Source organism: Tribolium madens, unplaced genomic scaffold (genome assembly GCF_015345945.1).
Source record: "Tribolium madens isolate multiple individuals breed KSU strain unplaced genomic scaffold, Tmad_KSU_1.1 Scaffold_2;HRSCAF=44;Tcas5.2_LGX, whole genome shotgun sequence".
Lineage (NCBI taxonomy): Eukaryota > Metazoa > Arthropoda > Insecta > Coleoptera > Tenebrionidae > Tribolium > Tribolium madens.
The window spans coordinates 1,968,723-1,992,579 of NW_025400995.1; the positions used below are offsets into that span (position 1 = coordinate 1,968,723).

The 23,857-nt window shown below is 34.4% G+C and overlaps 4 protein-coding genes across 9 annotated transcripts in view; 2 read left to right on the forward strand and 2 right to left on the reverse strand.

Annotated features, from left to right (window-relative positions):
* Nucleotides 1-90: 90 nt before the first annotated feature.
* On the reverse strand, nucleotides 91-1,694 carry LOC123006468 (protein pygopus). Of its 2 annotated transcripts, none has more exons than XM_044400975.1 (5): nucleotides 1,264-1,694; nucleotides 940-1,215; nucleotides 784-887; nucleotides 616-737; nucleotides 91-571 (listed from the first exon to the last, which is right to left on the reverse strand). In XM_044400975.1, the coding sequence occupies exons 1-5, from the start codon at nucleotides 1,562-1,564 to the stop codon at nucleotides 451-453; spliced, it is 924 nt and encodes a 307-aa protein (XP_044256910.1). In that variant the 5' UTR covers nucleotides 1,565-1,694; the 3' UTR covers nucleotides 91-450. The 2 variants fall into 2 exon arrangements, with proteins under 2 accessions (XP_044256910.1, XP_044256909.1); XM_044400974.1 differs by having other exon boundaries at nucleotides 784-890.
* Nucleotides 1,695-3,614: 1,920 nt separating this feature from the next.
* On the forward strand, nucleotides 3,615-14,268 carry LOC123006076 (protein capicua homolog). 3 transcript variants are annotated; one of them, XM_044400239.1, is made up of 12 exons: nucleotides 3,615-3,866; nucleotides 3,933-4,372; nucleotides 4,902-5,652; nucleotides 5,704-5,808; nucleotides 5,861-6,062; nucleotides 8,871-9,037; nucleotides 9,093-9,257; nucleotides 9,309-9,769; nucleotides 9,818-10,904; nucleotides 12,953-13,109; nucleotides 13,159-13,418; nucleotides 13,484-14,268. In XM_044400239.1, the coding sequence occupies exons 2-12, from the start codon at nucleotides 4,118-4,120 to the stop codon at nucleotides 13,819-13,821; spliced, it is 3,948 nt and encodes a 1,315-aa protein (XP_044256174.1). In that variant the 5' UTR covers nucleotides 3,615-3,866; nucleotides 3,933-4,117; the 3' UTR covers nucleotides 13,822-14,268. The 3 variants fall into 3 exon arrangements, with proteins under 3 accessions (XP_044256174.1, XP_044256172.1, XP_044256173.1); XM_044400237.1 differs by having other exon boundaries at nucleotides 4,902-5,808; XM_044400238.1 differs by having other exon boundaries at nucleotides 4,902-5,808; nucleotides 9,135-9,257.
* Nucleotides 14,269-15,403: 1,135 nt separating this feature from the next.
* On the reverse strand, nucleotides 15,404-21,067 carry LOC123006077 (protein phosphatase 1 regulatory subunit 37-like). Of its 2 annotated transcripts, none has more exons than XM_044400241.1 (9): nucleotides 20,810-21,067; nucleotides 20,567-20,650; nucleotides 20,250-20,516; nucleotides 20,102-20,199; nucleotides 19,640-20,051; nucleotides 19,317-19,591; nucleotides 19,081-19,269; nucleotides 18,913-19,032; nucleotides 15,404-16,868 (listed from the first exon to the last, which is right to left on the reverse strand). In XM_044400241.1, the coding sequence occupies exons 1-9, from the start codon at nucleotides 20,823-20,825 to the stop codon at nucleotides 16,446-16,448; spliced, it is 1,884 nt and encodes a 627-aa protein (XP_044256176.1). In that variant the 5' UTR covers nucleotides 20,826-21,067; the 3' UTR covers nucleotides 15,404-16,445. The 2 variants fall into 2 exon arrangements, with proteins under 2 accessions (XP_044256176.1, XP_044256175.1); XM_044400240.1 differs by having other exon boundaries at nucleotides 20,567-20,740; nucleotides 20,810-21,063.
* Nucleotides 21,068-21,866: 799 nt separating this feature from the next.
* The window catches only part of LOC123006112 (lysine-specific demethylase 6A), a 31,234-nt gene continuing 29,243 nt past the window's right edge, over nucleotides 21,867-23,857 (forward strand). For both annotated transcript variants that reach the window (XM_044400310.1, XM_044400311.1), the window contains exons 1-4: nucleotides 21,867-22,092; nucleotides 22,149-22,215; nucleotides 22,264-22,432; nucleotides 22,486-22,597. In XM_044400310.1, the coding sequence (XP_044256245.1) occupies nucleotides 22,007-22,092; nucleotides 22,149-22,215; nucleotides 22,264-22,432; nucleotides 22,486-22,597 (434 nt within the window). In that variant the 5' untranslated portion in view covers nucleotides 21,867-22,006. The remainder of the gene's footprint in view (nucleotides 22,093-22,148; nucleotides 22,216-22,263; nucleotides 22,433-22,485; nucleotides 22,598-23,857) is intronic.

A 23,857-nucleotide genomic window follows, 5' to 3' on the forward strand; every position in this document is an offset into this window, starting at 1 on the left:
CGTTTCCTCCCTTGGGAGTTCTGCAGACAAGTATGGTCGTTTTTTGTTTCGTAATTTATTTGAATGCAAATTGGTATTGAAATGAGCCAGTCTTATTATATCATGTATATTTTTCATTTAAATTAAATTAATGGAACATAATTCCTATTTACAATAGTCAATATAATGAATGATAATGTGTTGTGTCCAGTTTGTGTATATGATACATACAGTTATATATCCTTAAATAATTGAAACGACAACTAACCCTAAGCTATTTGTAGGCGTGTTTACTAAAGGCTTTATACACGTATTTATAAAAAAGGCGACCTAACTATGTACAATATATTAAAATACAATGAGATTCTACTAAAAATGAATTGTCTTAAAACGAGTGATGTGACTTTTTTTACGGTCTTCAGTCTTATCATAACAATAACATGTAACAATTTTTTGTATTGGTACAGTTTACTATGGCTTAAATTTAACTAAAGGTATATTTTTTGATGATAGACATTTATCACAAACCCATTCAGCATACACTTCTGCTGTCAGTAACTGGAAAGCTGCTTCTGTTAAACCAGTACAACCCCTAGAAACACAATTAAAAAAAATCATTTGTTTCAACTTATTTACCTATGAAACCAAAAGTTGCAACCACTCTCACACAAAATTGCTTGATCATTGTCATGCACTTCTTTGTGACACACCCCACAGGGGTAAATAGGCGGGGCGTTCGGATTTTGCGAATTAAATACCTATGAAATTATTATTATTTTTACATTTTAACAATGTGAAAATTACCATTGGTTGATCCGCTGGGTACACTTTACCAGCACTGACGGGCATTGGTTTTGAATACATGGTATTCATAGGTGACATCATAAAATTGTTATTGTGTGGGGGCCCTACTTGGGAAAAAATAAATTATAGAAATTCTTTCTAGTCAAGGAAAAATACCTATAGGTCCATTAGGACTGCTCATATTCATGGCAGCTGACATGGGGCCGTTATTGATAGGGCCGTTCATAGGCCCCGGCCCTCCCATATTCCCCGTCATTGGTCCAGGCATGGGTTTTGAATACATGGTATTCATGGGTGACATCATGAAGTTGTTGTGTGGGGGTCCAATGGGCCCATTGGGGCTGCTCATGTTCATGCCAGCGGTCATAGGGCCGTTCATTTGAGGTCCATTATTGATAGGTCCAGGTCCCATAGGGCCTTGCATTGCTGGGCCTTAAATACCAAAAATGAGTCCCATCTCAACGCAATACCTCAACTAACCCATCGGTCTACACATGTTCATATTGTTCACCCCCATGGACATATTCGGGCCCATGCCCATGGGGGGCATGTTCCTCACGTTCATTGAGTTCACATTACTTGGGCAATCGTCAAACGGATTTGATGCGACGATCGTGTCACCATAGCCCGATAAAGGGGGCGGCAGTAGATCCTGAACATTTGTGGGTGTTTGAATTGGTGTTTGCACGTTTTTTCGACGTTTTTTAGGATTTGAACTGCTTGTTGATAACTCGGATGCAATGTTTTGGACATTTAGGCGAAATGGTGACATATGACTCATTTCTAGGCACTATTTGAGCTAATTTAAATCACAACAATCTTCAAAATCATTCTTTGTACAAAATATGTCATAATAAATAAACAATGGTGGTGCTGCGCTCATCACGCTCACGACGAGCGACCGAACAGAACTGCCAACACACACACGACAAAAGCACCAACATGGGGATTTTTCCTTTCAATTTTGAGATTTTTGATATTTTTATTTAAAAATATACACTTAATTTAATACTACTGAGATAATAGTAAAAAATTTAAAAATAGATAATGATTGGCACCCTTGAAATGTTATTTATTAATTACCGTGAGATCGAAAAAAAAATTATTGGAGTAGGCGGTGATTAAAATCCTTCAGATGGCAATCTTGATTTTAATTTCAAATATCAGCGGAAACTTTGACAAGTTTGCGTTTTACTCATTTTGAGTGAAATAATGATCGCTTTAGAGTACAGAATTTTTATTGTTGCAAGTTATTGTACAGTGCGATCAAAAAGTCTTTCTATCAAGTAGGCGTCCTAGTTGAGGACGTATGTTGCATGGCAGTTCGTATGTTATCTAGATGTCAAAAATTATTTTATAAAAATTAAAACACTAAGCTGATTAAATTGAAATATTCTTTAAAACGTCTCAAAATATCCTAAAATGAGATTTTGTTCGTGTTTATTCATAAAAATCGTTCACCAAGGTTTCCTGTTATAATTTACATAAAAATTATTTTGACATTTCTCATTTGTCATTGTGACATTTTATCTTCCACAGACATACGTTTTCAATTTCTACGATTGCTTGATAGACAGACTTTTTGATCTCACTGTAGAAGAAGAAAATGGAATGGTCATTTTTATTTCCAGTTTGTGTGGAAAGTTTCCAGCTAAAATTGTTGTCAACTGAATATTAATCATCGTTTAGTCTAATTTATTTTTTTTTTTCGATCGCACGGTATAATTTTAAGTGCCATCTGGCGAAAATTTCAAAATAAATTATTTCTAATGAACTATGGTTTGATGAATCCTGAACCACTTTTTAAGATTGTTTACATAGATAGTACTATGGAGTCTAGAAAAAATTACATCATGAAAGCCCAATTTTCTAAAAAAAAAATATACAGGGTAGGTCAAGTTTTAGGGCCCGGTAATTGAAAAAATATTAAACGTAAACGTAAAAAGCGTGCGTTCCGTTCCCTGCAGTGCGTAGTTACGTAAAATAAATTTAAACTATGCACATACAATGCGAACGAACCTTAAAACAGCTGATTTCAAGCAATACTATTATAGTAAATTATCACATTTACAGATAGGAGAAAAAGGACGTGCGATAGATTTGTACCGTTTTAATCAATCTGATTGGTCCACGTAATCGTAAATTTTGTTCAATCGAATTTTTGGAAAAATAGTTTAAAAAAGCCTGCTTTACGACACTTGTTGCGTGAGTCAAGGACGTTTAGGTGTCCTTGGATTAGGTTACATAACCAGTTATACAAGCATTGGACCACAGAATCCGGGCCCCTACTAATTAGTTTCCACTTTTGTGTAAACTAACAAATAACTAATTGGCAATAAAGCGAATTATTTATCGCACATTCATTTATTCCATTATTGATTTGGGGAACAACCTGTTTTCATGTGTCCAGGTGATTCTTGCCCAAAATACCGAATTTTTGTGTTTGTTTGTTGGCAATAGAATTCGTGACTAAAGTCACGCCAAATAATTTTTGCCAAATTTAGTAAATTGGGAGGTGAGTGACATTTAAGTTCGAAATTGTTTTTGATAAATAGAAATTGGCGCCTCTTCTCGAATCAAGATGACAAGATCGTTTCGGCGACGATCGAGTCGGCCTTGTGGCTTGTTATTGTTTGTTTGATCTATGGTTATGGTGGCATCCATGGGAGTGATTTTTGACAGCTCAGGGCAGTAATGGGGTTTTTGCGATGGATTTGGAGGAGTAGTGTGAAAAATTGAGGTGTAATCGAATCCGGAATCGTGTAAACCAAGCTTTGTTATACCTCCTTGGTTAGCGCTTGGTACGCATGAACCTGACCGGGGGGGGGCGAGGGGCAGGAAGGGGAGTGTTCTGTTTCTGTGTCTGAGTTTGTGGGTGTCGCGAAAAGTTGTGATCCTATGAAATAAAACGTTAGGTAATAGAAAGAGACGAACATTTGACGAATTCTAATAATAGAGAGTCTCCGAGTTGGAGTGTGTTTCGCTTTGGTGGAATCTACACGTGTTGATCGAGTATCATCTCCATGACGGCTAAATATATTTATTTACTATGCAGTAGTATAATAGCATCCATTCATAAACCAGTAGGTGTTTATTGTTGTGTGGACGAGGACGAGTTAGCCTAATCGAGCCCTTTCGCTGATTTACAGGTTGTTGTCGTGCACGGCCTCTCCAAAATTAGCCAATGTCAAAAGTTGACATCTTCATAAATGATGCACACGGGAGCTATGTTGACAAATAGAAGGTACAATGCGAATGCCTCGGGAAAACCGTTTCGAACCTATTCATAACGAACTGCGAGCCTAACCACAACCAAAACATTCAATTCACCAAAATGGATATGGGTGTTCGAAAACTGCCGAAAAAACGAAAATTTGACCCTTCCGAACTGGAGGAAAACAACTCAACTGCTTCGTACATTCCTGTTTCTGTCGTACAAACTGCACCACAAGCCACTGCTGTCGACTATTCATGCCCTACTAATAAACAAAACACCGTTGATCTCAGTGAGTGGTGTGACCATAGGGTCCTAGCCAAGCAGGGCGACTGGTACTATCCAGGGGTCATCAGAGAAGCCCGAGGGAGCAATGTGAGTAATCACTGTTTTGCACTTCTCCCAATTACATCATTCAAATTTTACTTGTTGTTTGTTTGAACAACAAAGCCCGGAATGTATACAGTGTGAGTCACCAAAACTGGACCCGAATCACACAGAAAATAGAAAATCAGTGACTAATTATATTGGTCTTCGTAAATTACGATACTGGTTGCCAACCTCCGTGTTGTTATTTAATGATTGTGATAGCAATTTTTTAATCCCTGATAAATAAGGAATTCAGCTAATTTCACAGCTTGCTAGTCATTAAAATTAGAATTCGGCATCGAAGTAGTCGTTGAAACCATGCGAAAACTCAAACAATCCTAACCTCAATCTTCCCCAAAAAATTTTTTTCGATAAATGTGTACCCCAGGTGGCAAAAAATAATAATTAAAATTTTGATGTGATTAAATGACACTTTTTGTGCAAATCTGCCTTTAAATCAAAGACTTCTACGATGCGCATTTGAATGGAAAAGATGATAGATGTCGCTGTTTTGCTAACTTGTTGTTTCTTGCAGATAACCGTGGAGCTCGACGGCAAGGAGGAGAAGCTGGTGCACTTCACGAACGTGTTTGATAACGAGTGTTACAACGTGATTGGGGACGCGAGTCCTTCGAAGAACGAGGTGACACTAGGGGCGCGTGTTTGCGTCCGCCACAACCAGCAACAAATGTTCGTGGAGGGTGTAGTTTTTAACATTTGTAACGAGGGACAAGTCGTGCGTTTTGTGGTGGCGGTAATAGGCGAAAAACAGTTGAAAATAACGGTTAAACGATCGGAATTGCGTCTATTGCGTCCTCCCTGGTACGACGAGTTGGTTGAGCCCTTGATTCAGGACTCCATAACGCCGAAATTGGAGTATTTTACAAATACGACGGTGTCGCCTCATACACCGGTCTCGGCGTGTACCCCGCAATCGAACGGGCGGAATTATGACGATTATTGTGAAAGTGAAGAAGATGAATTGCGAAGAGGTGATATTACGTTTAATTCCGAAGTAGACGCTAAGCTTTCAGGGAGTTCAAAGCGGAGTAGTATGCATAGTAGAGGGAGTTCGTCGAGTAGTATAACTCCTCGATCTCAACCGACAACTCCGCGAAGTCAAGCCGCGACTCCTCACAAGTATAAAAAAGGCGATGTTGTGTCAAATCCAAACGGGATAAGGAAGAAATTTAACGGGAAACAATGGAGGAGGTTGTGTTCGAAAGACGGATGTACGAAAGAATCTCAAAGGAGAGGATATTGTTCAAGGCATCTTAGCCTCAAAGGTAATAGCCTTCGAAGTGGTCCTGCGTTTCCACGTTCTAATAGTAAAGCAGATGGTGAGGATACTTCCAGAGATTCGGAAACTTCACCAAATTGTAACGATAGAAGGATTACAGGACGGTTTGACCAAGAAGAAACCGATGCGGCCAATATGTTGGGTACTATTTCACAGAAATAATATTAAAAAGTAAATAACAAATTTGGTTTTAGTTTCGTTAGGTAGTTCGCGGTCGGCCACACCGGCATATTCGCCTAATCATCAAGGTTCATCGCCACATACGATGCAGTCACCGATAACAGTCGGGTCTAGGCAGAACGTTTTTATGCCTATTATCAGTCCAGGCTTGCAGAAAATCAACTCGCCAGGACCCCAAGGATACAACACAGCATATCACCAACCCTTACCCTTAAGGTACAACCAAACAAAAATTAAAATTCATTGTACTAAAAATGTGGATTCACAAAAATTACATTAAGTTTGTCACTGTGGTACCTACAGTAGAACCCCTCTATAACGAGAATTCAAGAGGTCTCGTTATAACCGATTTTCGCTATAAACAGTCACTTACACATGAACTATGCAAATTATTTATTAAATACGAATATTAAAGAAGTTTAAGAAAAAGAATCTGTAATTTTTGTTTGTTTTTGTAATGAAGCATTTTTATCTTATCAATTGCATTTACAATTGTACAAGACTATAGAAAAAGATATCGTGGTAAGGTGGAAGCACCGAATAACAAAAAATTTCATCTCTAAATTATCCCCAATTTTTTCTGCAAATTGTTCTGAACATGGCCCCACTTATGGGCATGATTCACTTTGAACCAAGTAAGAACGGCTTTATCTAATTTAGCATTTTGACAAAAATTCACCTGTTGAACTCGTAATCTTGTCACTGTTCTTTAAAATTGTTGCCAATGTAGAACTGGCTAAATTTTTCTCTTTGTTGATTACAGCTTGTTTTTTATCACTTTATTATTGATATTTTTCTTTGAACGAAAATGTTTCTCTTTTTGTGGACGACATACTGATACAGAAAGACGAAGTGTTCTCTGTTTAAAAAGTTATTCGAGACTGAGAAAATGAGAAAAATAAGACCATTAGCACGCAAAAACAACATTTCCAAAAAAATTCTAGTACACAATACGTAATAGAGACTGGCAGGATTTTTTTTCCTTCTAGGAACTCTCGTTATAACCGATCTGTTTCTGAAATTTCTCAGAATTCCGCGTTATTACCGATCTTAGACAAAATAAAAGTTTTGTTATATTCTTACACAAAATAAAAGTTTTGTTATATCCACCTCAATTCCAGAAGAATTCTCGCTATAGAGGGAGAATTTTGCAGAGTAGTATACAAATCGGCAAGGGACCAGACGATTTACTCGTTATAACCGGGACTCGTTATACAGGAGCTCCACTGTACTTACCATTTTTACCACGTTGTGTTTTTGCATTTTTTATCTATTGCACTTTTGCACTAATATTTTATTAAACAATCAATATAAACGCACCGAACACGTTGAAAGTTAATCGAAGACTGACCGTTCTTAAATATGCACACCTGATAATTTAATCACTGTCTTCCTGGGAAAAAACTTAGAACACTGAAAATATTTTTTTAGTGTTTGTGAAACCTTTATCAATGATTATGAAATACGGGAAAAAGAATTGTCAAAAAGTTGTTACCAGCAGAATTTTTAATTCCGTACAGTTCGAAAACGATAAAAAAATGACAGGCTGTAGAATTTGATTTTTTTACAAGCGTGGTTAAAATTCCACGAATAATATCTATTTTATTCATGGAAATTTACAATATTGCAATCATTTAAACACGTTTGGATTATTTGTTGAAAATACAGGGTGTTCCAAGTTTTAGGCCCGGCGCAGAAATAAATATTTCTAATTGATTAAAAAAAAAATTACTAGTGCAGAATAGAGGATTATATAGACTTCAATTTGATGCTTTAATATTATTCAAAAACTTGGAATCTTTTCTACATGATAAAATTCTTTGATTTTCTTCTAATGGTAATTGTCAAAATTGAATAATGTAAAAGTTGATAGATTTTGAGTAAATAACATTTTAATATTAAAAATTGGGAATTCTGCTAATTTATGGCCAAGTTTGAGATGATGATCGAGCTCGGGTACGTCATAATGTCATCGCGGACTTTTTTCTTTTGTCAAGAAATTATCAATTGCCGCAACCCCCCCTCAAATTATTAAGTTTTAGATTTCCAATATTAAAATCTATAAAGTTTATCATTATTCTATTTTCTCAAATACCACAAAAAAATCAAAGAATTTTATCATATAGAAAATATTCCAGTTAATTGATTTTTTATTTCTCCAAATTCAAATTTTAAGATCTCATTGCCATATGCCAAAGCTTTTGTACAATATCAAAACATCAAATAAAAGTGTATTTAATCCTCTATCGTTTATACTATTATTTTTTTAAATCAATTATAACTATTTATTTTTGTGTAGACCCTAAAACTTGGGCACCTTGTACAATGTGAGCTCAGTCAAGTCATTGTTTTAAAAATATAAAAATTCGAGAGCAATTTTTTAGAATCGTTTAGAATTCCGAATTTTATTTCACTTTAGAAAACAGAATTGTTTTGAAATATATTTCACAAAAAAAAATCTGTTATATTAGTTGAAGGACCAGGAGACTTAAGGTTTTAAAAATAAGATGGTGTCTCTTCCAGCTCTATGTTCAGTCTTTTTACGAGATACAAAGTCTTACAAACTGCTCCTAACCCGAAGTCGGGGGTCAGTTTTGTTTTTTACGTTTCACTTAAAAACCAAGATATGTAATAGTCTAATAATATCAGCAACTTATATGCAAATACGAAATCTGTTGATATAAAAAAAAATACAGGATGTTTTAGAACTCGCGCCTCGGTAAAATGGTAACATGGAATAAATGAAAAAATTCTATGTATAATATAGAGTTTAAATTTTGCAAACAAGGAAGCTGGATTCTAGATTGTAACTTATTTGTGGCTTTTATTGGCAATATTTTTGTACCTTTACTAGATAATTAAAGATCAATAACATTAAAGAGACATTTTTTTTTCGTAGATAGAATTTTTTCCATGTTCCTGGTATCTTATCTTACTTGGAATTTTTCTCTGGTGCGCGAGTTCTGAAACATGTTTCAGAAATTGTGTAGGTGGCAGTGTAGTCAAAAAAATTGTTTCTGTTAGGCCCGAGTCAGTTCGGCCGATCCAAGGGGTCCCAAGTGTTATTCGCCTGACGTCCAGTCCTCGTCAGTGGGGCCCTAACTCAGCTGAGCACCAACAAGGCGTAATCCTTCAACAGGCATTGACAACAAACCAGCCTGTCGAAACCGAAAATGCCCAAATCCAATCAGGTAAAAACCCGTCGCGTCCCCTTCTCTGTAATTTTGCATGAATGTGTTGATCTAGGAACTGTTCTAATGCACTCAACTAATGCAAGTCTACTACCAGTTATAGTCAATCCAACTCAGCTGTTACCTGTTTTGCCTTCTGCATCACAATCGGTTGTAAAAAAGGTGATTCCAAGTGGGACCGTTCAGCCAACACCTCCAGTGATCGTCAAAACGGAGCAAGGTTTGTGATTCAACTCCACGAGTGATTTAATTTTATTGAATTTTCCTCTAGTTTCATCGAATTTGCAACAGAATCACAAGGATCCAGTAATTCATCATCCATCGCAGTCTCGTATTTCCGTTCAATCACGTACCGTTACCTCCCCTCAATTCACTCAAACTCCTCCACGACCTGTGGTCCCCCAACCTAAAATCTCGACGAATTCACAATCGGCTTTTATGATTCCTTGGCATTCAATAGTGCCGATTTTGACCGCTTGTCCTGAATCCAACTCACCGCCCCCTTCTGAGCTCTCACCCCCGTTATCGGCGCCCCCTGTCCCAATAACGGCGATCAAAATCGACGTACCTGACGACGATGGTGAAGAATTGATGCCAATTCCGGCCGAGGAAGACGATGATGTTTTTGAAAATGAACCAACAGATGCGAATTTGAACGAAAATTCAACTAGTAAACGTCGGACACAATCCTTGAGTTCGCTACAAACTCCTAAGGATAATAATTTAGTCAAGGTAATTAATTGAGTTTGAGTAATTTTAATCTTGAGTTTGGTTTTGTAGAATAAGGACCGGATTAGGAGACCTATGAACGCTTTTATGATTTTTTCGAAACGACATCGGGCGTTAGTGCATCAAAGACATCCGAATCAGGATAACAGAACCGTATCGAAGATTTTGGGTGAGTGGTGGTATGCTTTAGGCCCGGAACAGAAGAGGAAATACCATGAGTTGGCCTCGGAGGTGAAAGAGGCACATTTTAAGGCACATCCGGAGTGGAAATGGTGTAACAAAGACCGTAGAAAATCCTCAACTGGTTCAACTCGAAGCAAATTGAGTTCAACTGGAGACAGTGCCGAAGTGGGCGAAGTCCCAATTAGCCCTCAAGCCTTAAATTCCCCAGCTCCGTTAGCAGAGCCCTCTCGCCAAATCATCCCAGACAATCCCGGAGACGTGTCAGATGACGACCAAATGGTCATAATCGAGGAGCCCGGAGCTGTTGAAATCGACTTGAAATGTAAAGAAAAAGTGACTGATTCGGACTCCGAGTCTCAGAGTGATTTAGAAGGCGGCGAAAACCGGAACTTCCCCCATCAGCGATTTAGTCCCGTTTCTAAAACCGGAACTGACGTCACCTATAGGCCTAAACCGATTAAAGCAATAATGCCAACATCCGATAGTTCGACAAAGTTTAGTCCAGCTGCGAGTTCAAGTACTTTGGGTTTTCATTACTCGCCAGTGAATCCCTCAGGTGTGACTGGTTTTCAACCAACAGGGGGCGCTTTTAAGCAAGCACCACAAGCGAAATCAGTGATTCAAATCGGCGATAGTCATCAGAATAGTCAATTTGGGAGTCAACAACCGGTCACAGTTGCGATTTTTACAGGCCAATCGGTTTGTTTATCAAATGATACGGAAAGGTCACAACCGGTGGTTGTGGTTGCGTCTACAGCATCGGAACAACCTGTACAGTATGTCTACATGCCGCCCCCATTCACAGTGTCGGATTCAAACGGACGAAATTTGTCAGTTCCGGTGCAACTTGTTTCGAAAACTTCCACACAGTCTGATGCTGTGAAAAAGGAGTTTAAGTTAGCGCCAACTCCGGCACAGTTGGGGAAAGCACCGTTGCAAAGGCGACAATCGATGGGTAAATTAACAATACTAAAATTCTTCAGGTGGCAATCCTGATTTTTGTTTGCGTTTTAATCATTTTGAGTGAAATACTATTCACTTTAGAGCAGAAAATTTTGATTGTTGCTGTAGAAGAAACTTCCAGTTTGTGTGGAAAATTCCAGCAAAAGTTGTTGCCAACTGTAGAATATTAATCGTTGCCTACTCAATTTTTTTTTCGATCGCATGGTACACCCGAGGAAAAAATTATTCACTAGTCTAGCTTTCTGCTCACACTGCGTTTTGTTGCAATAGTGTTTCCGACTAACTCGGAACTCAAAACGGTCTTTTTCTGAAAATTTCTTCAATGAGTGTAGATTATTAAATGGTGATTATAATAATTTGCAAAATGACACTAAGCAAATTTTAGGAAAAAAAATTCATGCTCATGTATTTCATTACCTTAACAAAATTTTTGTGATTTACTTTTAATTTTGTTACAAATAGTTACTTCCGTTTTTTATATTTATTTTTATTACTTCTAAACAAATCAAAAAAACCCAAAGTGGTAAATTTAATGCCATAATAATAATAATATCTAATATTATACAGTATGTCCCCGAATTTTTTTATTTTTTATTTTACGCTAACACTGCAAAAGAAAAACAAACCAGTAAGTCTGTAACTTTAAAAGTTCATTATTTTCACTCAGTGGAAAGAAAATTTTATTTTTCTCTTGATTTTGAGCTTGTAATAACTAATAATACTATAGTCTACAAACAATAACATATTTAATATACCTTTAATCGAATTATTATTTTTAAGGTAACTTACTTAAACAAAAATAATTGTTAAATTTTTCTATCACGTCACACTTTGTTACAGATGATAATTTTCCTGCTTCTGCACAAATGCTTCCGATTTTAAATTTATTTAAATTCAAATTGTTACTGAATTATTGCCTTATGGGTCTAAATAGGTCTTAAAAACATTTCACTCGCATTTGAACTTTTTTTCTAAAAATTTAGTGCGTTTTCATCCAGATCTGAAGGGTTTTCAAAGATCGACACGAAGGTTTTTTAGATGAAAATATGTTAGTAGATTTCTGTTGGATTGTTATAAAGAAAACTAATTCAAAAAAGTATAATAAAAAAAGTTAATTTGTACTTTTGCGGTTATTGTATTTTTGTTAATTACATATAATAGTTTTTTTTTGAACTCAGTGCCTCAAAATCTATAAGAAATTATAATTTTCAGCTAAGGTATAAAAATCGTATAAACTAGTGTAATTTTTTCTCTGCATTTTAAATCCCATCACATTGGCGTTTTATTTTTTTGACGATGTCGCTTTGACAGATAAGTTAACACAAGTTAAATAACAAAATTGTTTGTAAAAAAACATAATTTTAATAAATGGCAAGTCAGAAAAACAGCCAATGTGATGAGACTTGAAAAGCAAAGAAAGATTATTATTACAAGTCCAAAAGTAAGAAAAAAATTAACTTTTCTTTGTACTGAGTCAGAATAATGAAGTTTTATTTACAGATTTGCTCGTTTCAGATAAAGCAAAATCATCCCTTGCTGTTAAAGTGTTACTATATCTACTCAAAAGAGTTTACAAAGAAATAGTTTAACATCTGCTATAGAAAAAAAGTATTTCCTTTACTTTTTGGGTGTAAAATCAAAGGTAAAAATTTGTTTCCTTTTGATTGTCTATTATAATTATTAAGTTCAGAATTTTGATTATAAAGGAAATAATTTGATAGAAATTGGCAAAATTCACAGTTTATTAAAAAATTCTGGCATTTAACACCAGTTCTACAATCTTGATTTTTGAAAGCTGTAGATAAAGAACCTTAAAAGCCAAGTCAAGCTAAAAATGTTTTTCTTTTGCAGTTCTGGCGTAAAATCAAAGGTAAAAATTTTTTTCCTCTTTAAACTTAATCTTGTTTATTATAATCACAATTTAATGTATACGTTATAATCTATGCTCATTGAAGTAATTTTCACAAAAAGCCCAAGTACAGTGAATAGTTTTTCCCCGGGTGTACCAACCTAACCCAAAATTTAATAATTTTTTTCCAGCTCCGACAACTTCAAATAATACAACGCAAGTAACTAGTGAACCGTCGGTCCCTTTACCGCCTCCTCCCACTAGTGATAGTTCACCACAAGACTGCCTTGTGTCACCAGTGACGAAAAAGAGTCTTTTTAAACGTAATAAAGAAGACGGGATGGATAAGTAAGTTTGATTGTTTTTTGTTTTCGTTAATTAATTGAGATGAAACCAGGGTGTTGGATCAAGTCAACTTCGAGAAAAAATTCTGCTCGTTGCCTCAATTTAAACCAGAAGAATGTCAATCACCAAGTGCTATTTCGTCCTCAAGTCCGGGTCTTTTCGCATATAAGAAACGAAATCTTAGTTTGACGAATAGATCATCAGTTGATGAGGAATCAGAAAGTGAAACTCCTCAGTCGGTACCCAAATCGTCTTCGTCTCTAAAACCGGCGGTGTTCTTCGGGCCTGACTTCAATGTGGACAATGTTCGAGGTGCGTTTCATTTTCAACTAAAAACAACACAAAACTGTTTTTTTTTTGTAATTTGGTGGTTTTAGAAATGAACGAGATGGGGGAGGGCAACTCCCCACGCACCCCCCGCACGCCAGGAACGTCGAAGGAGTCGGAGAAGGGGCACAGAAAAATCCTAGAGCAGCGTCGTCAATTAGTGATGCAATTGTTTCACGAACACACTTATTTTCCGTCGGCTCAAGCGACTTCGAACTTTCAATCACAGCATTCTGATATATTTCCGAGTAAAGCCAGTTTGCAGTTGAAAATTCGTGAAGTAAGACAAAAAGTAATGGCGCGAAATAATTTAACTCCGCACAGTGCAAATAGTCAAAGTAGTCCAGTCACTCCAGCAGAACCGTTAAATGTATCCTCTAGTAGTTAGCTAGTAATGTGCAATAACTTGTTGTCTTCCTTCTCATATATTATCGTCAGATTAACTGAAGAGAACGGTTAGTGAAAATCCCTTCATGTTCTGTAATCGTGATCAGAATATGCTGTAGATATAGAGAGAGAAAGAACAATTGGACTTGGTAAAGTCAGTTGTTGGCGTAGTGCAATTGTAAATCCCTGTGCATGTCATTTGTATTCATTTTATATAATTTATTGTATCGAAATTTTATTAATTATACACTTAGTAGTTGTATTGCCATGTAAAATGTTATCGGATATTAAATCACTATTTTAAAAAAATTTATTTGATCCAAAATGCAATGTTTTCAATTTGGCTGTCACCGGACTAATTTAAGTAAATCATTGTTAATATGTTGTGAAACATAGATGTTTTGATTTTATAAATCTAAGCCACATTGTAATAAATAACAAATCTTGATTGTGAGTTATTTCCCCCTTTTGACGAGCCAGTTGAACAACATTTAGTTTGTGCAATTTTCCAATTGTTATTGTTGCGATGACTGGAGTGTATATTTGTATGTTTATGATCACAGTTGCACTTTTATCGGCACTAAATGTTGCCATATCGATGTTATTTTATTCCACCGAACAAAGGTGCTGTTTCGTTAGTTTACTGGTGCTCAAAACGTTAGATTAGGTTTCTGTTTTAAGCACTTGACTGTATTCACAATACTGGCCTATATGTGCAGACGGAATTGCATTGTTTCAGTTTTAATGAAGGCTGCAAATATGGGTTGGTTTTCGCCAAGCTTTTAGCTGTAAGAATATTCGTTAAGTTCAGGCTATTGCAATACATGATGCTTTTTAAATTTATTTGTATTAATTAGTATTGTTAATATTTTTTAACTTCCAAATATAGATTTCATTTAATTTATTCATTATGGCTTTAAATACGTAAAACCTGTTTCATTAAATGTAGCATTTTGTAACTAATGATCTCTATAGTGAATCTTTGTGTATTCAAACTGTACTTCTTTGAAACGCTCTATTATACAGGTTGTCAATTTTAAGACGTTCACTCTGCGGTTAATCGAGGACTTACGTAACTAACTTTTGTAATTGTTAAAATTTGCAACTTGTATAGGAAATAGTAAAATTAGAATCGCTTTGATTATTTTTCTAGATATAATTAATTTTAATCAATTTTGATCTCAGTTAACATTTTCCATGTGAATATTATTTCAATTCCTAAAGTAGATAGTACGTATATTTCACAGACCTATAAATACATAGATATATATTATATACATTGTGATTTATAACAAAAGAAATAAAGTAAAGTTAAAAATGATTGATGTTTTGAGAACTGTGATCATAAATCGAAAACAAGGTGGGTACTAAAGAATTTCAACCGTCGAAAGGGTTTGGCTGCTGTTAATTGTACTGATCTTATTTATTGAGTTAATTAATACAAACAAGTGACAAACAGAAGGGATTGTTATAATTGACAACACTCCAATGGTAAGTAACAATACATGAGACCCTGTGATTTTGCGAATTTTAGGCACAAAAATGGTCGATGATAGGTAGTCAAAAATTGGTACTTTGCTGTGTATGACACGGTTCAATAAACGTTCAATTTATTATAAATAATTAATTACAAGTTTCTCTACAATATTGGTTATTTGTTAAAATACTCTTTAAGATATTTTATTTATCACATGCATTTATCACATACACATAAATATAAACTATAGTAATGAAATGCATAGTGCATGCTTTAAACAACAGATGTTTGCAATAAAACTTTGACTTTCTACAGTTTGTACCAAAATTTGCTATTTCTAATTATCGTATCCCAAGTTACTAACAACGTTCATATAAAAAATATATTTATTTTACAACTGGTTAAATTACTATTCCCTATTTAAACACATTGAGTACTCTGTAAGACTCAGAAACAAGTCCCAAAACAAATTATTCGACTGGTATGTACATCGAACATTGTTTCTGTCGGCCTTACTTCTCATTTAAAGCTAATTAAAAAACGTATAACCAAAAAACATGCTCCAGCATGCCCAAAACAATACAACAAAGAAATGAGGTTTGTACGGTTGCTAAAACTAACTCCGTGTTACAATAAATAAATTTATTTGCACCGCCAGGTACGAAAATTGCACATAAAACACTTATAAGTCTTGGATCGTCTAACCCTTTATCACTGTAACAGTTTTGAACAAAATAGGGATGTAATGTTGACTGGAATCCGTGCATGAATTAAGAACAAATGGGAAGGTATGCACGTTAAAATTAGGGATTTTGCATTTATGGTACGTACAATAAGTCATAGCTGCGTAACTAACTTAAGTTTTTTTTTTTTTTTTTTTTTTTTTCTGGGATTGTGATGAATTTTGGAAGTACGTAAAAACTGCACATTTAAAACCCCAGAAAAACACTATCCTATACATTGGAGGGGTGAACTTTGGGCCCTTCCTTCAAACCCTGCAAAAATATCACGGCTAAGAAAACTAAACTGCTGCAAGAAAATACATTTGAACTATAATTTTCGCTTCATAAGGCAGTAATCAATAAAATTTGAACAACTAACTTATGTATAAAATTCTTATCACAGAACTAATACAAAAATCTGCCTAACTAATCTCTATCACTATCAACGTCAAGTTGAAGAGAGTCGACGCTGTCATTTGAAGACACACTACTCCTCACATTTGCGAATTTACCAATGGCCAAGTCTTCATCCGGCGACGAGATAACTCTCGTTACTTTAAACCTCGACATGGGACGTGTGTTGGGGTCTTGTACTTTGGTTATTTGAAACCGGTTTTTAGGGGGGCGCGACGACGGCATAGGCGACAGGATCGGCGACTCAACCGACACCGGCGTCGTCCCCGCCGTCGGCTCGGGAACCACATAGCGGGGCTCACAACTCAGGGAGACCTTCCGCGAAACTAGCTGCGAAATAGTGGCGATTTCGTCACTACTTGACTCTTTAAAATTCTTATTTACGGTGCAAATGGCGTTGATTTTTTTCACTAGTTGGACGTAAGCTTGAGGGTCCTAGAAAGTATTATTTTCAATCTCTATCAATAAGAGCTGTCTGACACGAGACTAATTTCAGTACTGAAATTGCGCGCGTAATTTTAGTTAGCTTGGATGCAAGAAAATAGAGCGTAAATTTAAAATATTCGAATGTAAAAACAGAAATATTATAACTAACACGCTTTACGAGCTTTTGTTTAAAACTAGAAAAATGTTCAAGGGTAATTTTTTGAAATTGTGTTTATGCTACCACGCCCTGTTATCAAAAGAAACGTATTAAGTATCCCACAATATTGTAAATTTTAAAAATCAACAATTTATTGCAGAAAATCTGTTATTATTTGTTATTGTTTTCAAATCAATAGTTTATCTTCAAAATGCATTTTCTATTAATTATTTACTTTAATATCTAATTTTGTAAAATAAAGAGTAATATTGCAGGAATTTGTAATGTAACAAAGAATAAATATAACAAACTATCACAAATTTTAAAGTAATGCTAAATCAATAAGTGGTGAATTAACTAACGTCCCTCAACATTTTTTAAATAGTTTCCTCAATTGAATGGAATTTCAGTTACATATTAGAGGTCGTATTTACATTCGTAAATATAAGGGAGTTCTGAAATCAGCTGAGAGCAGTGGCGTGTATTCGCACTTATTTATTTGAAGAAAACAAATAATCCATATACTGTAATGAAAATATTTTATTACTTTGTTAATAAATAACATTTTTCAAGCATTTGTTCTTTTATAAATTGAGAAAGTTATTAGAAATTGTTCAACAAGGTTCAAATTATTATCAAAATAAAGTCCATTTCCAAACCACAAGTCTAATCACTAATTGCAGTTGAGCTGCAGATGTACCTATATTTTTTTTTTACATAATACATTATATTGTAGTATAATGAAAAAAATTAATTTTAAATCAGTTATCAAATGTAGGTATACCTACAAAACATTAACTATAAGAATAGTAAATATATTTTATTAGTTTTATAGTAAAAAATTCCATTTTGACTTACGAATATAAAGTGACAATTTGAAATTACTAAGGCCCATCAGTTATATAAAAAATTAATCGCCTGTAATTCTGATTTAAACCCATAACAATTGTTGTAAAAATTTGAGGGTTCATCTTCTTACATCTTATTGACTAGGTATGAAAACAAAACATCACTAAAAATGTTTAATATAGCTACTTATTAACAGGAGCATCTTATAAATGTTAACTTTGAAAAATTAATTAAAATTAATTATGATACAAAAATTGTTTTTTAATATGTTTACATTTTTAATAAACGAATCTATTCGTTACTGTTTGTTCGTATTTTATTTATACAGAAATTAATATCACTGTATATTTGAAATAATCATGGAGCATCGTACGAATTTTTTATATTTAATATCTCAGTCAATAAATATACAAAAAAATGCAACTCTACAATTCCCTTTTTATCAAAGAATGGTTCTGTGTTACGCCACTGCTCAAGTTTCCCCACTACACCGAGTACGCATTGGCTCCGCCTATCGATATCCTTCTTGGTTTCTTTGAACTCTACATAACAGAACTCCAAAATATTTATTTTTTAAAGCTAACTAATGTAGTGTTTTTAATACCAGACATTAAACTGCAATTCCATTTAGCCTATTTCAACGTTCAAAAACGGTTGGAGATAAAAATCTCTTTAACATTCTCTTCAAGAAAATTTTATTCTCTACAACCCCTTGATTGTATTTGTTATAAATCTAAAGTTTTTCGATCTTTTTAATTAAAGAGAATTATTCGCAAATGTTAAACTTGGCTTTAAATTTTATATAACTCATTTAAGAATACTTTCAGATGAAATATCTGTAATATTTTTTCAGGATTGTAGGGAACTGAATGTCCGTGCTTAAAATTGACAACTGACAGTCCTTTCGGTCTGTAGCAAGATCAATGCGCATGTTCATAGACTTATTTCAGTACTTATGTGTCATACAGAACTTCTAGTAACTTCAACTAATTTCGGTACTAAATTTGCGTGCGCAATTTCAGTACTGAAATAAAACAAGACACTTACATGAGACGAACGGTTGGTTTCATCGATTTCGATTTTGGAAATTTTCGACGATGTTAAAGCCTGACACAGGCGTTCTAACCCGGGGACTTGAATCGCTTTATTCCCCTTCAAATTAATTTTCTACAACAGAATAATCAGTTAATCAATTTTTACAAAATCGAATCATACTTGTAACGAGTTATTATTTTCGATAGCATTCGCCAAGTAGTCGATTCCTTTACACGTCAGGAGCGTGCATTGGAGTCCTAGCCCCTCCAGTGACGTCGTCACCTCCAAACTGGGGGCTATATCGGAAATGACAGCATCGGTCAAGTGGTTATAACCGATATTAAGTGTGTGCAAATTTTTACACTCGGACTAAAACCGATCAAATAATTTACAAATTTCAAGTGTTCAAATCTTACAATTATACTACTAATAACCGTTCCGCTTTTCTCCGTGATTTGATTATTGAAAACAAGTAAAACAGAGAGGCCACAACCTGCCGTTGTCTGTTTCGTGAGACCTTTAGCTAGTACTTCCAACCCCCGGTCACCGATAAAATTGTTACTTATGTCTAGTACTTTAAGTGTGAAATTTTTTTGAAGAAAACGCCCCAAACAATCAGCTTCTTTTGTATAAAGTCCGGTCGAAGGTAGATATAATTCACACAGAGTCGTGTTTGTCATTAAACTTTCAACTGAAATTTCCAGTAGTTAAATGCAGTTAAGTGTTTTGTGATACTCACCCAAGTAAAACGACGGTAACTTGATCAACATACAAGCGTCAAATTTTAACGTTGTGATTCTAGTGTTACTCTTAACGGCGTTAAGTAACATCCGCATGTAACTTTCATTAATGACCATGCCTTTGAAAGAAATGGCCTCTAATACAGTTATATTTGTACAAGCGTTACAGAAACATTTCCACGCCGTTTCGTCAAAATTCATCGCAACTTCAATATCACACACTGAGCCATAGTATTCAAGCATGTTCAGGAATTCGCTTATCGTCTCCGACGTGAATTTACATTCGTATAATACCAAAGTGCGGAAATTCGATACTTTTAACAGGTCCTCCAACGTCTCATTCACCTCATTTGTTATATTTATCATCGATAAGTTCAATACTGCTGAATGATTTGTGTTATTCTTAATTTCCTACAACCAAGACTCATTATATAACGAGGAATTCATCAACATTGACATACCATTATTAGATTTTTTATTATGTCCAATTCTATCGTTTTATGTTGCTTGCAGGACGCTTGATAAATTTGTAGGATTTTTTCAGGGGGCAAATACTCATCTGAAGTTGTAAATTTTGTTATGTAACTTGAGTGATTTGTGAGTGCTTACGTATGGTCCAAGGACAGTCGTTTTCGGGCTCCCTGTACGTGGCTAATTCCGTCTCCTCCTTGGGGAATGAGACCTTCCTGACGGTTGTTGAAGTGGAAGACTCCCTTCGTAAAATGGAAGGTAGGGTGGTTTCATCTTCCTTAGGTTCTAGAATACTTGGCTCGGTATGAGTGCGTATGGGTTCTAGAGGAACTGCTAAAATATCTTCGTCCACTGAGACGTCTTTGTCCAGGATATGCAAGGGGCATTTTTGTATACATGAAGAATCTATAAAAACGTAGTTTTTATCAATTTCTGTCTGTTTCATGACTTGTTACCAATGTCACAGACTGTTGAATCCTCCGAATGCTCACTCTCTTCTTCTGCAACAGGGCTTTCGGTAAAACTTTCAGTGCCACTGTCTACAAGGAAAGGTGTGTCAAATTCATTTATGATTGGAGACAAATCCATTACGTTCATCATTTAGAACGGACCTTTCGTTTTATTGTGATCTAATGGGTAAAATTCATCGAGTATTGATAAACACTTAAGATATTTCACTAGTTTCTGTGTATATTTACCTCGTTTGCGAACCATTCTTGAATTGGTAAGTCACAACATCAATAATATTATCCAGTGTCTGATGTGGAATCATTCAATAAATCAGTTTCATTCTCACAAAATCATTTTTTTAGTCGGGTTTTTAATACACACACAAATTCACAATCCAAAAGTAAAAATAAGTCAAAAAGCAACATGGATGATAGCGCAACAACCAATGACATAACATGAAATCCTAGATTGACGTAACGTTAAACTCTTCCAGCAAAAAATAAACAAAACACATATTTTACTTATGACTAAGCTTGAAACCCATGTATTTAAGCAATTTTTACAATTTTCAAAATTTAATTATTACAATTAACTGAAAAACTGTTGCCTCAGTTATCACTCATTACCAAATTTATTGCACACTATTATTTTTTTAAAAACAAAAACGCACGGAGTTGTCAGAAAAGTACGTTTTTGTGTTGTATTTTGTAATTAACCCTGTTTAGTTTTTGTTTTTTTGCATTAAGTAATCCCTCGCTCTATACTTTTTGTGTATTCTGTGAATCCAATCCTCCAAAATAATAAGACAAAGGTGTTCTCACACAAAATAATAAAAAAACAGTAATTTAATTTTATTTAAAAATGACACAAAATTGTCATCAATTTGTTTTAAAATCAACCACATATTTATTTTATGTTTTTGTTGTAAATGGAATGTCTCACTTGAAGATTCCGCTTGACTATCAAATAACGTTGTTTATAAATTTAAAGATAATACGAATACTTTGTTATCAATGATATAAAGTATGAAATAAGAGTGAATTTGTTTTCTTATGGGGTTTTACAAAGTGTCCTCAAAAAATTTAAACTGGGCGCTTAAATTAATCCAAGGGTTTAGGTACAAAAGGTGGGCATACGGCTAAAAATTAAATTAGTTTTTTGTTTTCTTGATAAATAACTTTAAATGGGGTTTTCTCAATGTGGGAAAATAGTAATATTGGTCAATTTTGGGCTCAAATGACCTGAAATGTGATACGGCTGTCAAATATTAGCGTTGACAGACGTCAAGGCCACATTGTGTTTTTTGACAGTATATCAGTGTTTTCAACATGGTATTATACGTCGATTTCGTGTAATTCCTTTTATTAATTAAATTGCGTTATTAATTGATTGATACAGTAAAAATATAAATTCGCTACTGCGTGATTATTTATCTCGTAGCAAAAATGAATAAATCTAGCACTCGTGCTGAAGATTTAGATGACATCAGTATGACGGCTCAGGAGCTTCATATTCTCTCGGAATTGGATAGGTATTTCGTGTGATTTATGCCACTATGAAATATTTTAACGTTATTTGAATCAACAGCCGCCAATACGGTTTCCTGCTTCTACATCTTCCTGAAAATGAGAAAAAACGAGAGCTGGTTTTAAAGGTAGAAAATAAGACACTGCTTGTCTCAGACCTTATTGATTTTTTTAAGGCCGTTAAGTATTTGCAATTGATGGTTGTCCAAGCAAGACGGCAACAGAAAATCCAGGATGAAAATGAACCCAACAATTATCAGCAAATGTCAAAAAAGATCAGTATTGATCCAAAAACCTGGGTTAAGTTGGGGCATTTTCATTTGTTGTTGGAGGAGTACAGGAAGGGTAAATTTTAAAGACTTGGTTGCAAAACAGGAGCTAAAAGAGTTCGATTTCAGCCCTTTCTGCATATCAGATGTTTTATAAAGTACAGGCGGAAAACCACTGGATGGACCCCACTTTCCTGTACGGACTTGGCTTGGTTTATTTCCACTTCAACGCTTTTCAATGGTAAGATTTTATTTCTTGTTACATCACAAAGACAAGTCAAATTAATTGAGCCATTATGAGAATGGCAAAAAGTAAGTTATACTAACAGAAAAACGATTTGTGTAGTTTTGTAACATGAAGAAAAAAAAGTTATAGTTCTTTTACAAAGTTATAAAATGAAATTAAGAATTCAATCCTCGCATTTTTCATAGAGTTCAAAACAAAATATTTTGATGATTAAGCTAACTACGCAATATTTAAATAAACGAATTATTTATTGCATAAAGAATAAAGTTTCTTACCTGAATTACAGTTCTAATAAAATCCATTCTCTAATTTTAAATAAATTGTTTAAGGAATTTTGCTTTATTTTTTAATCAAGTACATCTGATACTTTCTTAGTCTCCCCAACTGTCTTTTGTAGCACGATGTTTTGAAAAGTCTGGATTAACATTTTTTTTAATTTGAGCATTTCTTTAAGAAATTTTTAAATGTTATTTTGCAAGTTTAGAAATTTTTTAATCTAGTACATTTGACACTTTCTTAGTCTCCCCAACTGTTTTTTGTAGGACGTTGTTTTGAGAAGTCAGGATTGACATTTTTTTTTAATTTGATCATTTCTTTAAGAAGTTTTTAAATGTTTTTTTGCAAGTCTAGAAATTTTTTTATCTAGTACATTTGACACTTTCTTAGTCTCCCCAACTGTCTTTTGTAACACGATGTTTTGAAAAGTCTGAATTGACATCTTTTAATTTAAGCTTTTCTTTAAGAAATTTTTAAATGTTATTTTGCAAGTCTAGATTTTTTTTAATCTAGTACGTTTGATACTTTCTTAATTTCCCCAACTGTTTTTTGTAGGACGATGTTTTGAGAAGTCAGGATTGACATTTTTTTAATTTAAGCATTTCTTTAAGAGATTTTTAAATGTTATTTTGCAAGTCTAGAAATTTTTTAATCTAGTACATTTGACACTTTCTTAGTCTTCCCAACTGTCTTTTGTAGCACGATGTTTTGAAAAGTCTGCATTGACATTTTTTTTAATTTAAGCATTTCTTTAAGAAAGTTTTAAATGTTATTTTGCAAGTCTAGAATTTTTTTAATTCAGTACGTTTGATATTTTCTTAGTCTCTCTAACTGTTTTTTGTAGGACGATGTTTTGAGAAGTCAAGATTGACATATTTTAACTTTAAGCATTTCTTTAAGAAGTTTTTAAATGTTTTTTTGCAAGTCTAGAAATTTTTTAATCTAGTACATTTGACACTTTCTTAGTCTCCCCAACTT

What these genes read in the sequence shown, in the direction of transcription:
- LOC123006077 (XM_044400240.1), bottom strand. Translation starts at nt 20,711, where the DNA reads ATGATGAACGTAATGGATTTGTCTCCAATCATAAATGAATTTGACACA. An exon ending in TTCAACAGTCTGTGACATTG is followed by an intron (nt 20,517 to 20,566) that starts GTAACAAGTCAT and finishes ACGTTTTTATAG; the next exon opens with ATTCTTCATGTATACAAAAA. An exon ending in AAAATAATAACTCGTTACAA is followed by an intron (nt 19,033 to 19,080) that starts GTATGATTCGAT and finishes ATTCTGTTGTAG; the next exon opens with AAAATTAATTTGAAGGGGAA.
- LOC123006076 (XM_044400237.1), top strand. Translation starts at nt 4,118, where the DNA reads ATGGATATGGGTGTTCGAAAACTGCCGAAAAAACGAAAATTTGACCCT. An exon ending in CGATGCGGCCAATATGTTGG is followed by an intron (nt 5,809 to 5,860) that starts GTACTATTTCAC and finishes ATTTGGTTTTAG; the next exon opens with TTTCGTTAGGTAGTTCGCGG. An exon ending in AGGATAATAATTTAGTCAAG is followed by an intron (nt 9,770 to 9,817) that starts GTAATTAATTGA and finishes TTGGTTTTGTAG; the next exon opens with AATAAGGACCGGATTAGGAG.
- LOC123006468 (XM_044400974.1), bottom strand. Translation starts at nt 1,564, where the DNA reads ATGAGTCATATGTCACCATTTCGCCTAAATGTCCAAAACATTGCATCC. An exon ending in ACCCAGCGGATCAACCAATG is followed by an intron (nt 738 to 783) that starts GTAATTTTCACA and finishes ATAATTTCATAG; the next exon opens with GTATTTAATTCGCAAAATCC. An exon ending in TGCAACTTTTGGTTTCATAG is followed by an intron (nt 572 to 615) that starts GTAAATAAGTTG and finishes TTGTGTTTCTAG; the next exon opens with GGGTTGTACTGGTTTAACAG.